This window comes from Peromyscus eremicus, chromosome 1 (assembly GCF_949786415.1).
Source record: "Peromyscus eremicus chromosome 1, PerEre_H2_v1, whole genome shotgun sequence".
Lineage (NCBI taxonomy): Eukaryota > Metazoa > Chordata > Mammalia > Rodentia > Cricetidae > Peromyscus > Peromyscus eremicus.
In genome coordinates this window covers 69,768,703-69,783,015 of record NC_081416.1, presented here as the reverse complement: position 1 = coordinate 69,783,015, position 14,313 = coordinate 69,768,703, and the positions used below count along the sequence as shown (strand labels likewise).

The 14,313-nt window shown below is 41.3% G+C and overlaps 1 protein-coding gene across 1 annotated transcript in view; it reads left to right on the top strand.

Annotated features, from left to right (window-relative positions):
- Nucleotides 1-1,216: 1,216 nt before the first annotated feature.
- The window catches only part of Abraxas2 (abraxas 2, BRISC complex subunit), a 34,440-nt gene continuing 21,343 nt past the window's right edge, over nucleotides 1,217-14,313 (top strand). The window contains exons 1-2 of the mRNA XM_059265360.1: nucleotides 1,217-1,353; nucleotides 7,345-7,435. Of these exons, the coding sequence (XP_059121343.1) occupies nucleotides 1,255-1,353; nucleotides 7,345-7,435 (190 nt within the window). The 5' untranslated portion in view covers nucleotides 1,217-1,254. The remainder of the gene's footprint in view (nucleotides 1,354-7,344; nucleotides 7,436-14,313) is intronic.

Below are 14,313 nucleotides of genomic sequence, written 5' to 3'. Positions count from 1 at the left end.
GTAGCAGAAGCGGAAATACAATCAGAAATTGGGGGAGGGTGTGTGTGTGTCTGTCAGTGTAGGGTTTGGAGGCTGGCCAAGTCTGATTGACACCTTATATTTAAACATTAACATGGCCATTTCACGGCTGTGTTGAGAATGTATTTGGCAGGTTAATAGCATCACATCATTATCTTGACATTTTGGAATAGTTAATTCTGTTATGAGGCCTTCCCCTGAGTTGGGCATTGGAAAAAATATCTGCTAACAATGTCAAGGTCTCTTAAGGGCAAAATTGCCACCAACTGGGACACTTTCAGGGAGGTTATTATAACGAAGAGAGAGGTGGTGGTGCATTGCTCAGGTGGCAGGTGTGCTGGTAGTGAATTGTAGGACTCTGTATTTTGAAGATTGTTTTAGCTGATCTGATGTGGGGAACGAGAGAAAAGAAGTTGTCAAGGTTGACTACAAGGGTTTTGACTTGAGCAATTGTCAGAAACAGTTGTATTTATGAACTTGGGGAAGGAGTGAGAAGCAGCTTTGAGAACCAGAAGCCCAGCTTGGAACACTGAAGATTCACAAGTTACAAAAGAATTAGTTCCTTCCCTGTGCTTCTTTCTTTCTTTTTTGGGGGTGGGGGTGGGGGAGCAGGTGAGTTTCTTTTTTCTAGCTTTGATAGTTTAGTTTTCATTGTTACTTATTTGGTTTTATCTTCCATGGCTTTCCCTAAATTTGTAGGTTTTGTTTGTTTGTTGAAACAATGAAACAAGTCTATGAAGCTTTGGCTGGCCTTGAATTTGCCACTCTTTTGCCACTACACGGCTTATAGTTGAATTATTTTTCAATACAGAATCCTATCGTTTTACCAGCTCCACTGCTTCTGACCAAAATTTCACTGTCACTACACCAGTCAGGATTATTGTAGATCTCCCTTCCACCTCTCCTAGACGTTAGTCTCAACCAGGCAGGCAAAGTGTTGTGTTCAGACTGAAATTACATCACGCTTTTCCCGTGTCAAATCTCAAACTGTTCAATTGCTTGAATCATCTCCGACCTTTCATCCTTCAGCTTCATTTGCAGAATGGACGGACTGGATTATAACAAGGTTGTACAGACAAGCAGCCTTCTGAGGGACTCGTGTAACAGAAAGTGCTGGGTCTCTTTGATCAGGAATCCTTAATTTCCATGGTCCTCTCCTGGGGCAGCTTGGAAGACTCCATTTCCCAGAATGCTCAGCGGCGGGACGTCCAGAAGACTCTGCGCCCTCCGCAGGGCATGATGGGGGAGGTGGAGATTTCCATCATGGCGGCTTCCATTTCGGGCTACACCTTCAGCGCTGTGTGTTTCCACAGCGCCAACAGCAACGCCGACCACGTAGGTGCCGGGCCCCCTGCCGTGGCCGCTGGGGCCTCCGGCCTCCTCCTCGGGCCGGCGCCTGCGGCCAAGGGGGGACTGCTGGAAGCTCGGCCCTCGATACCGGGGCCAAGCCGAGGAGCTGGTGACCCAGGCGGCTCCCGCCCCCCTCCAGCTCCTGCACTTCGCGGGCCCTTCCTTCACTTGGCCCTCTCGGCCTCGGGCGGGTCCTGGCACAGCTGTTCTCAGTCCAGCGGACCTAAAGTGCCCGGCCCCGCCAGTGTCAGGAGTTGCCTAGCAAAACTGGGTGCCTGCTGTTCGCCGAGAGTCGGGCTTACAGACTTGAGGAGCGCCCTGGGTCGGGAAGGAGTAGAGAGAGATCAGGCTTGTAGTCTAGGAGACCCAAGCCCTGTCTGCCGGCCTCACGGGTTGTCGTGGCTGTCACTGTTCATACTTATCAGACTTGGTTGTGTGTTGTTGTTTTTTTTTTTTTACCCCGGTGGAAAATGGAGAATGTGAACAGGCGCGTTAGGTGGAGAGTCTGTTTGCACTTCCTCGAAGTTGCATGTTTAGTTCCTCAGCGAACATAATAGTCCACAGAACTAGTCTTATAGGGAAGTGACAGGCCCATATAGGAGCGATCCTAAGTGCGCAGATCGTGGAGTCCATAGGAGCATAGTTTCTATTTTACACTGACCTCTGACTGAAAATTCTTTGTGATATAGATGCTTTTACAGGACGTAATTAATTTGCCCACCATTTAGGGGATTTTTTTTTTTTTTTAGTGATGTTATTGGTGAACGATTCAAATTCATAAAGTAAGAGAGTGGGCTTTTGTGATTGTCATTACAAAACAACGGTAGCTGGAGGAGGTTTGGATTTGTTTTGATGTCAGCAATCTTCACTTCCATTAATAAGTACTGATTCCGAGAGGTGATTCCATTAGTAAATTGAGCGGAATGAATTTACTGTTCTTTTCATCTCTACAGGGTGGATGGTAGAGATTACTGATAGGAATATATTCAGCATAGTTTTGTTTTTGTTTTTTTGTTTGTTTGTTTTCAGAGACAGCTTTTGGTATTGCAGCCTGCCACTTAATAATGTAAGTGGTTGTGATACTCCTAGTGTCCATAGACTACAGTTATGAATTCAGGGGTGCTGCTTTACTCAGTTTTATGGAATACCTAGGACTATCATAGTCCATGTATAAGGCAAGATTATTGTAAAGATAAGAAGCTTCAATTGATGTGGTCCTGTTGTTTCTATTGTTATTCATTCTTTGTTGTCTTTTTCGCTGTTTTGAGATAATGTCATATAATCAAGGCTGGCCTTGAACTCCTGATCCTTTCTCCACCTGCTATGTGCTGGAATTTCAGGGGTGTGCCATTATACTCAGCTCTAGATTGTTAGCCGTTTAATAATGGTCTTCTTACTATTTATTTCATGCTTGGCATGAGGCTAAAAATTTTATAAAAGTAAATAGTTTGCATTGTGTTTTATACAATTATACTCGTTTCTATTAATCTTACATTTATGGATGTGGAATACTTAAAAGTAATGTCATTTTTAAAGTTAAAGAACCAAGAATTTACTTTGGTAAGACACATTTGTTTGGTCTAAGAAAATTAGTCTAAAGCCAAAATTATTCTATAGAGGTAAGGTTAGCAAACATTTAAAAAAATTTTTTTCCTTTGGTTTTGAGATTATAATATAAGTACACCATTTCTCTCTCTTCTTCCCTCCAACCCCCCCAATGGTCTCTTTTTTCATTAATCATTATTACATGCTCCTATTTATATATGTGTACATATATATTCCTAAATATAACCTGCTCTATCTGTATAATGTTACTCATATGTATGTTTTTAAGGCTGACGTTTGTTTTGGATAACCAATTGGTGTGCTCTTTCCTAGGGAAGACTGTTTCTCCCACTCTGAGCATTCCTTAGTGATCTGTAGTTCTTTGTGTAGGGCTGAGGCCTTCTTGGCTTTCGCCCTTCCACTTTGGCCGGTCTATTGGTGTCATCCTTGTTCAGCTCAAGTTTAGCTAGTCATGTGTGTGAGACTTTATGGGCACAGCTTCTAACAATCCCACAGCAAACTCCATGATCCTCTGGCTCTTACAGTCTTTTTGCCCCGTCTTCCACAGTGTTCCCTGAGCCTTAGGTGTGGGAGTGTTTTGTAGATGTATCCATTGGGACTAGGCTCCATGATTGGTTGTGTTTTTTGGTAATGGTTTCCATCTGTTGCAAAGAGATGTTTCCTTGATGAGGGGGTGAGGACCACACTTATCTATGAATATAAGGACAAATATTTAGGTTGTTGTTAGGGTTATGCTGGTGTAGTAAAGTGGTTGTAGGTTCTGCAAGATCCATGACTTCACTAGCTTTGAGTAGTTGTTAGGTGTCTGGTACCAGGCATGGTTTTCCTTTTATTGAATAGATCCTAAGTAAGTCCAATTAGAGAGCTGTTGGTTACTGCCAAGTTATGTGTGCCACTGCTGCACCCTTAGGGTTATTGTGACACTCTGGTTATTGATGTGCTTCATAAGTGTCACAGCTGTTCGTTGCCTCCTTCCTTTGGAAGCTTGCATGGTGGCTTCTGGTACCATGAAATCTAGTCTGTGGGGGGTGGGGGTATTCAGGTCTGTTCCAGCTCAGGAGCCTCTGGACTCAGTTTCTGAAGTGCAAGGTGTGTCTTCAGCAATAGGAATTTCTTCCACCTCTTGGGGGCAACCAAGAGCAATAGCAATAGACTGTATGTCTTGGGAGTCTCTTAGACAGCTTTGACCAACAACTCTTTAAAAAGAGTTTCTTATGCCTGATGGTAGGTTTTTGTTAGGTGGGTTTTTTTTTTTTAAAGATTTATTTATTTATTATGTATACAGGAGAGGGTGCCAGATCTCATTATAGATGGTAGTGAGCCACCATGTGGGTGCTGGGAATTGAACTCAGGACCTCTGAAAGAGCAGTCAGTGCTCTTAACCTCTGAGCCATCTCTCCAGCCCCGGGTTTTTTACTCTTGGAAGAAAGCAGACATTTTCTGAAAAGGACCAGATAATGAAAGATACTACTTTCTCTATATTTAGAAAGTTTTGGGGGCTGGAGAGATATGGCTCAATGGTTAAGAGCACTGGCTGTTCTTCCTGAGGTCCTGAGTTCAATTCCCAGCAACCACATGATAGCTCACAACCATCTGTAATGAGATCTGGCGCCCTCTTCTGGCATACAGTTGGTGTATTATGTATACAGAACACTGTATACATAATAAATAAATCTTTTTTAAAAAGTTTTGGAGCCATATGGTCTCTTTAGCAACTGTTCAGTTCTGTTGTTGTAAGGAGAGACGAAGTGCAGACCATGAACAAATGAGGTGACTGTGTTCTAATAAGAGCTTATTTATAGCACTGAAATTTGAGTAGCTAATGATTTTATCAGTTCATGGAACATCTATTTTAATTTTTGCAACCATTTGAACATGTAGAAACCATACTTAGCTTGCAGGCCATGCATTAACAGAGTTGGGCCTGTGGTTTGCCTCTTCCTGCTATAATTGAATGCAGTGGTTCTCAACCTTCCTAATGCTGCAACCCTTTAATACAGTTTCCCATGTTGTGGTGATCCCCCAACCATAAAATTATTTTGTTGCTACTTCATAACTGTAATTTTGCTGCCATTATGAATCATAATGTAAATATCTGATATGAAACCCCTGTGAAAGGGTCATTTGACCCAAAAGGGTCATGACCCACAGGTTGAGAAATGCTGATGTAATAGTTACTCAGATAATCCAGACCAGTGATGAATAAACTTTCCTAGTTAACTTTAGAATGTTTTAATGTCATGTGAGTTTTTTGTTTGTTTTTGTTTTTTCATTTGAGACAGGGTCTCTGTCTCTGTGGCCTTGGCTGTCCTAGAACTTCCTATGTAGACCAGTCTAGCCTAGAATTCAGAGATCCACCTGCTTTTGCCTCGCCAGTGCTGGAATTAATGATGTGTGCTACCATGCCCAGCTTCATGTGAGTTTTATCATTGTTTCTCATGCTGGAGAATTATTGTGGTTAATAGGGAAATACAGAACACAGTTAAATTTGGATTTCAGATAAATAATTTTATGTAACATTTAAGATATACTAAAAACTTGTTTGCAGCCAGGCATAGTTGTTTGTGCCTTGTAATGAGAACTCTGAATTGATAAGACAAGTTTATTTAGTGTTTCTCATGATCCTCCTACATCAGCCTCTTCAATATATCCTGCTGGCTTGGACCACCATAACCAGTTAGTTGGTGTTTCTCAAACTAGTAGTCATAAACATCTGTTTGAGTATGAGGAGATTCTTCTGTCTTTTTCTTTCTCTGCAGTGTGGGGATTGGACCTTGGTATTCTACTACTGAGACACACTCATCCCTAGCCCAAGATTTGTTTTTGTAAATGAAATCTGTACATTAGTCAGATTTAAATGTAGGCATAGTTTTTTGTTGGGACCACGGATCAGTTCTGTTCCACCAGAGCTTTCCAAATAACCACTCAGAGACTTACTAATTATAAATGCTTGGCTGATAGCTCAGGCTTATTACTAACTCTTACAACTTAAATTCACCCATTTCTATTAATCTATGTGCTGCCCCGAGGCTCGTGGCTTTTTCCTCTCCTGCATATCCTGCTTCCTTTCTGTCTGGCTGGTGACTCCTCTGACTCCACCCTCCTTCCCAGCATTCTCTCTGCCCCAAAAATCCTGCCTAGCCATCAGCCAATCAGCTTTTTATTGACAATGAGAACAATACATTTTTACTGTGTACAAAGATTGTTCCACAGCATTTAAAGAATGCCCTGAGTGTGGTATTTGGGAAGTTTGGGATACTCCGTCTCTTTTGGGGTTGCTGACAGTGCTGTAGGTTGAACTCAGGGCCTCACATTTCCCAGCAAGTCCTCTTCACATCCAGCAGACACTCCCAAGTCAAATACAAAAGTGAGGGCCCAAAGCATCTGTTTTGCTGCCTTCACCCACAGATGTGCATTTGCCATTGGAAATGTTTTTAAACTGGGGACCTTCTGTGGCTGGTTTGATGAATCAGCATAGAGTGAAGGATTATGTAGAACCTTGTTGGAACAAAATTTATGCAACCAGTATTTGGTGAATACTAAGGGAGGTTGGGTACCACGTACATGTTGCAGTCTAACAGTGAACAAACAGAGATGCCTGCTCCTGAACTTACATTTTAGCCAGGGTGGGCATTGATATTATGAGAAGACAGTGAAGGTGGGCTATACAGGACAGAGTGTCTGGCAGATGTGATTTCGCACATGTTAGTCAGGCAAAGCCTCTCAGATGAGGTGCCATTTGAGCAAAGGGAAGGAGTAATCCCTGGGTTATCCAGGAGAGAGATTATAAGACAGTGGTTCAGTTCATGGTCTCTGCAGGAGGGTTATTTTGACTTTTAGGGTGTATCCTTACCAGCCATGTTTGTACTGAGCATGGCAGCAAGTCTCAAACTGGTAATATGCAAAGGAATTCCTGTTGACTATGTTGATGGATGTTCTCCACAGGTGTAAATAAGCTTCTGTGTTTACTAGACGGGAGCAAAGTGTGTTGTCTGAAATCCTGATTTCTCATGCCAGCCCTGTCCTGTCATTGTCTTTATTCTGTCATCATTAGTGGGTTTTTTTTTTAAAGCAATAAAGAAGTTATATGAAGTTTCAAGAAAGCAACTGTGGCATATTTCTCTTCCTGAGATTGTCTAGCATGTTATGGGACTGACTAGGATTTAAGTAATAAACTCACCTAAAAGCAGGGAATGCTTGTTAGTTTACATTTTCTTCCATACAATCCAATTAAAAGATATACCAGCTTGCTGTGGTCCCGTCGCTGGTTTATAAATCAGCACTTTACATGCCACATGCCTTATTTGGATTATTATTAAAATTGATATAAAATAGTAGTCCTCGTTTCCTTTTGATTTTACTAAAAATTATCTTTAAGTTTAACCAGTTATTTTTCTCCTGTTATTTTAGGAAGGATTTTTGCTGGGAGAGGTAAGACAAGAGGAAACATTTAGTATCAGTGACTCACAAATCAGCAACACAGAGTTCCTGCAAGTAATTGGTAAGCCTGTCATTGTCCTTAAAAATAGCCCTTTTTTATAATCTTTATTTTATGTGTATGAGTATTTTGCCTACATGTATGACTGTGAATCATGTGTGTGCCTGGTGCCCTTGGAAACCTAAAGACCTAGAAGCCAGAACAGGGCTTTATGTACCTTGGAATTGGAGTTACAGACAGTGTGAGCCACTGTGTGGGCCTTTGGAATCAAACCCAGGTCCTCTAGAATCAAACCTAACTCTGGAGGTGGAGGCAGGAGGTTCAGGAGCCCTTGCTACATGGCTAGTTTGAAACCAGCCTGGGTTATTTGAGCCCTTGTCTCAAGGTTAAATAAATTAATAAAGTGTTAAAAGAATGCAAGGGGGCTGGAAAGAAGGCTAGGCAGTTAAGAGCACTGACTGCTTTTCCAGAGGACCTTGGTTCAATTTCAGGCACCCAAATGGCAGAGAGAATGCACAGAAACTAAAATTATATCCACTAATAGATGATATGATGATTGGTAAAATAGCTCAGTAGATAATCCAAATTTAATCCACAGGATCCACATGGTGGAAGGAGAGAATTGATTCCCACAGATTGTCTTCTGATCTGCACATGCATGCTATAGCATGCCTCGCTCCCCCTGCAAAAATAAATACATTGAATAAAAAATAATAAATGATATGAGGAAGTAGAGAGATGGCTCAATGATTAAGAGTACTTGTTTCTCTTCTAACACCTGTGTCAAGTGGCTTGCAACTGCCTGCAACTCCAGCTCTATGGGCTCTTATGGCCTCCAGAGGCACCTGTACTCAAGGTGCTTATACACACAGATACACATAATATACATAGAAACAGTGAATTTTTTTTTTTTTTTTTAAAGACAAGGTTTCTCTGTATAACTTTGGCTGTCCTAGAACTCGCTTTGTAGACTAGGCTGGCCTCGAGAGAGATCCAACTGCTTCTACCTACTGAACACTGGAATTAAAGGCCTGCACCACCATGCCTGGCCTAAAGTAAATCTTTTAAATTTTGTTTTTATTTATTTATTTTTAGTTTTTATGTATATGGGCGGCTTTCCTAAATATGTGTCTGTTACCACATGTGTGCCTAGTATCCGTGGAGGCCAGAAGAGGGTGTTGGATCCCCTAGAACTAGAGTTGTAGATGGTTGTGAGCCATCATGTGGGTGCTGGGAATTGAACCCAGGCCCTCTGAAAGTGCAGCCATGATCTTAACTCCTGAGCAAGCACTCAAGCTCCTAAAGTAAATCCTTTTTTAAAAATAGAAATAAATTATATAAGATGTTATGTAGACAGATTTTTCATCGGGACTGTTGGCTCCCCAATAATGAACGGAGACTTATTATTAATTATGTTTTTTTAATATTTATTTATTTTATGTATGAGTTCTCGATCTGCATATATGCCTTTATGCCAGAAGAGGGCATCAGATCCCTCTAGAGATGGTTCTGAGCCACCATATGGTTTCTGGGAATTGAACTCAGGACCTCTAGAAGAGCAGCCAATGCTCTTAACTACTGAGCCATCTCTCCAGCCTTTATTATTAATTATGAAAGCTCAGCCAATAGCTTAGGCTTGTTTCTAGCTAGCTCTTATAACTTAAATTAACCCATTTCTAATCATCTACATGTTGCCACGTGACTTGTGTGGCTTTTACCTTTCCTCCTGTATGTCTGTTCCCTCTGTGGCCACTGGCAACTCTGCCTTTCATCCCAGCATCCTCTCTGTCCCAAAAATCCTGCCTAGCTATTGGCCATTCAGCTTTTTATTAAACCAATCAGAGTGACACATCTTCACAGTGTACAAAAAGATTATTCCACAACAATGTTATGTCAGAGTGCACAACTGTAAACATGGGTCTTTTCTAAAGCTATTTCTTACTCAGTAATTAGTCTGACTTTTACTGAATTGGTATGTGACTACTTGATAGTATCCCCAAAACCACAGTGAACCTGAAGACTGACTGTAGATCAGTTTATCCCCATTGCTTATTTCACTTTGTGCTACAATGAATGAAGGTGTTGTTTTAGTCTTTTCTAGAGGGATCTGGCAAAGACAGTTCCACATGCTCTTAAGATACTTGCTAGATCTACACAGGAGTTCACAGGGTACACTCAACATTCACTTTGGGGAAGGTTGCTGAAGAAGAGGAAGGAGAGCTTATGGATGTATCCCCTCCCTTTCAATCAGTTTAGTTTTGATAAATAGCATAGTCTTTTCAGGAATACCTTAAACCCATCACCAAGTGGCAGTCTTCATAAGCAGAATAGAGCAAGGGATGCTTTGATTATTTATATAGCATCTGTGTTAAAGGACTTCTCTCTATCTCTTTTTCTTTTTATCTCTCTTTTTTTTCTTTTTAAATTATGTGGGTGGGTATATACATGTGATTGCAGGTTCCTGCATCAGCTCCCCAAAGAGCTGGAGTTAAAGTAGCTGTGAGCTGTCTGATGTGGGTACTGGGATATGAACTAGGGTCCTCTACAAGAGTGCTCTTAACCACTGAGTCTTCTCTCTAGCCCCTTTGAATAAAATTGTGTGGGCTTGATGCCAAGGCAGAGGTCAACTTTGTGGAGTTGATTCTCTGCTTCCTCCTTTACATGGGTTCCAAGGATCATACTTAGATTGTCAGGCTTACGTAGCAACCACTTACCCACTGAACCATCTTGCTAACCCTGTTGAAGACTTGGTATGATTGAGGCCAAAGCTAGGCAAAGAAAAGAATACCCAGATAACTTTCTGTCTTCCAGAATGATGGGAAGGATATGACAGACATAGAGAAATACTGCACAGCACAAGATAAAGCTGTAAAAAAGAAACAAACCCCCATAAGTGTCTGAGTCAAGGGACAAACTCATAGTGGAAAACCAGTAATGACATCATGAAGGAAAAAACATAGGGTTAGAGGGCTGCACATTTTGGGGAGTGAAGCGCAATCCTAATTAGTCTTAACAATAAAAAAACCCGGAGTTAGATATCAAGTGTGAAAACTGAAAGATCAAAGAAGTAGAGCAGCCAGCGACTAGAGACTTCTTACCTCTCTGACATCTCAGACCGAATGAGGGGCCCCTCTCTATGAATCCTCAGACTGAATGAGCCATGAGATCCTGTCTCTACCCACCTTATATTCCTGTCTTTACCTCCTTAGTGCTGGGATTAAAGGCGTGTACCACCACTGCCCAGCTGTTTCTCTTTTAAACTGACTCAATCTCATGTAGCCCAGGGTATCCTTGAACTCCTGATCTTCCTGCTGCTTCCTCCCAAGTGCTGGGATTAAAGATGTGTGCCATGACTGCCTGGCCTCTATGGTTAACTATTGGCTAGCTCTGCCCTCTAATCTTCAGGCAAGCTTTATTTGTCAGAACACAAACAAAATATTATACAACAAGGGAGCACTGAATAAAGGCTGTATAAAGCATACAGAGAATCTGCTCTGTTTCTGTATAACTGAAACACAGGATTCAAAGTGAAGCTGAGTGGAAGATGAGTTGTCACACTGGGACCAAGTCATTGATTTAAAGTCTGTTCTAATGGCCTTCTAGTACAGAGAATGGGGGCAAGGGTGAGGATGGAGGTGGAGTTGGAACTGAGGGAGAAGAGGTGATCCATCTGCAAGAGTAAAGACGGTAGCGTAAATTCTAATTGGTCTTAATAATAAAAACCCAGAGTCAGATTATCAGAGTAAATGCTGAAAGATCAGAGAAGTAAAGGAGCAGCCCAGCTATGTCACTTCCTATCTCCTCTCTATACAGACCTCCAGACCTCTATGGTTAACTAATGGCTAGCTCCACCCTCTGATCTTCAAGCAGGCTTTGTTAGAGCACAAACAAAATATCACCATAGTTCCCCTTTTTTTGTCTAAAGAAAAAGTTGTAGGCAGAAGTTTCTCTCCCGGGCTGGAGAGATAGCTTAGAGGTTAAGAGCACCGACTGCTCTTCCAGAGGTCCTGAGTTCAATTCCCAGCACCCACATGGTGGCTCACAACCATCTGTAATGAGATCTGGCACTCTCTTTTGTATATGTAATCAATAAATAAATCTTTAAAAAAAAAAAAAAAAAAGAAGAAGAAGAAGTAGTTTCTCTCCCACCTGCCTGTTCCCAAATACCCAGTGGCTGCTTCCCAAATAATTGACTTGAAGGCTTAATATTACTTATAAATGCTTGGCTGGTAGCTCAGGCTTATTACTAACAAGCTCTTACACTTAAATTAACCCATAATTCTTACCTATGTTTAGCCACATGGCTTGGTACCTTTCCTCAGTGTGGCATTCTTATCTTTCTTCTTCTGTGTCTGGCTGGCAACTCCTGACTCCGCCCTCCTTCTCAGAATTCCCCTAGTCTGGTTGCCCTGCCTATACTTCCTGCTTGGCTACTGGCCAATCAGTGTTTTATTAAACCATTTCGAGTGGCAAATCTTTACAGTGTACAAGAGCATTATCCCATATCAGGTTATAACTAATATAAGAAAAACTATATACAATAAGTATAATAACTATATACAATATATACAGACAGTAAATGTATCAGCAATGTCTAGTCCATAAACATTTGACAAATTCAGAGAAAATACTCCATATCTATCCTATCTTAGTGAGTGCATTTTGTTGTACCTTATTCACCTTCTATCCTAATTTGCATTACCATCCCCAAACTATCTTTTGATGTCTCCCAACCCTGTACATTTATACCTCTTTTTGGTTTTTTGTTTTTGTTTTGTTTGTTTGTTTTTCAAGACAGGGTTTCTCTGTGTAGCTTTGGTGCCTGTTCTGGAACTCACTCTGTAGCCCAGGCTGACCTCAAACTCACAGATCCACCTGCCTCTGCCTCCTGAGTGCTGGGATTAAAGGCGTGTGCCACCACCACCTGGCTTACAATTTACACCTCTTTAGTGAGTTTCTTTTCTGAATTTGTTAACAAGGAAAACTATAACTATCTAGTCTTCAACTCCCTCAGAGACCTGAGAAGGAAATAATATTACCTAAGTAAGCAGGAAGTGCAAGCAAGCGGTTTCCAAAACGTGAGAAATGACAGAAACAGCTAGCTGCCTGGACAGTTACCCAAGGTTCCTCTGTAATGTTGGGGCATCCGTCTTCGGCCTACAGGCCTAGCATATCTGACAGACTTTTCTGTGAAGCAGGATATTCTGAAAGGCTGTATTACCTTGTCTTGGCAAAGTTACGCAGTCACTTTCTTTTGTGTCCTGCTTGTCCAGTTTGGACAGCATATTGTCAGCAGTCGAGGCAAGAGCACTTTCTTGCCCAGTGGCTAGTTTTTGTTTGTTTGTTTGTTTGTTTGTTTTACAGGGTTTCTCTGGGTAGCTTTGGAGCCTGTCCTGGAACTCACTCTGTAGACCAGGCAGGCCTCAGACTCATAGAGATCCCCTGCCTCTGCCTCCTGAGTGCTGGGATTAAAGGTGTGCACCACCACCCAGCTTCCCAGTGACTAACTTTTTCCACAAAGAAAGTAAACTTGGGGCAGGAGGAGGGAGGAGAGGGGAATCTGGTGATATGTAAAATGAATAGACAATCTCTTAATAATAATAATAATAATAATAATAATAATAATAATAATGAAAGTAAACTCCATATGGAGTTTCTTCAATACCCATCATCTTTTTTTTTTTTTTTTTTTTTTTTTTAATTTTTCAAGACAGGGTTTCTCTGTGTAGTTTTGCGTCTTTCCTGGAACTCGCTTTTGGAGACCAGGCTGGCCTCGAACTCACAGAGATCCGCCTGACTCTGCCTCCCGAGTGCTGGGATTAAAGGTGTGTGCCACCACCGCCCAGCAATACTCATCATCTTGTCTAAAGTAGATTGGTGCTGCCAGGAGCAGATGTCCCATTGTTATTTAAAAAAAAAAAAAAAAAAAAGAACCTATGTTATTAAAATATCTTAAATGCCATATCATGTTTTATAGATCTCTGAAGTATTTGAAGACCACCTGTTGTGGAGGCCCACAAAGGTTTCCTAGTGAGATCTGAGCTTGCTTTACCCAGCAGAGCTGCGTTAGAGGATTGCTTGACCATGTGCATGGTTGCTAGGTGATTCGAAGGGTCTTGGCTGAGCTAGGGGGAGGTCATTTGCTCCATCCCTTGGCATTCCTATAAAAAGCCCTTAGAAGAGACAGAAGGGGCCAGTGGATAAGGATAACCCTTCCGAGGCTATCCTGTGTTTCTGTTTCTCTCCCCTGTATCCCTCTAATATTTCTTATCCCTCTCTCCTCAAGAGTACCCTGTTGTAAAATGTGGGAGCTGGGCTCCCAGCTGGGCTCCCACAACCTGTCTACCTAAAATATATCTGTTGGACATTGAAAACATACCCAATATGACTACAAGTTTGATTATAATAAGTGACTAACTACTAACCTGCATTTCTTTATGATCCTAAATAGTTTGTAATATTAACTTTCAAGGACTAGAAATTTGCATTATATTGTTAAATGAGCTGTATAGGTACAATACCTTGGACAAGAGTAGAAATGTATTTACAGTATGTTCTAACAAAAATAACCTCAAATTTGTATCGATATATAAAAATCCAAGGCAGTGTAAAATATTTAAAACTAGCAGTTGCTTTTTTAATTTAAAAGTAGATTCAATCATCTACCTTTTTATCCTATCATATCTATATCCTACCCTTTTTCTTTTTTCAAAACAAGAACCCTGAATCTAATCTCTTTTGTTCAGCTTTTTTCCTGACCATTACTAATAACAACTTGTAACCAGCCACTCTAAACAATGACAAATATCCATAATCCACTGAAAAACCAAAAACCACCCACCCCACCTCTTGGTTTGATCTTTGGAATCCACGTGGTAGAAAACGAGAACCAGCTCCTGAAAGTTGTCCTTTGACCTCCACACCTGTGTCATGCATGGCAC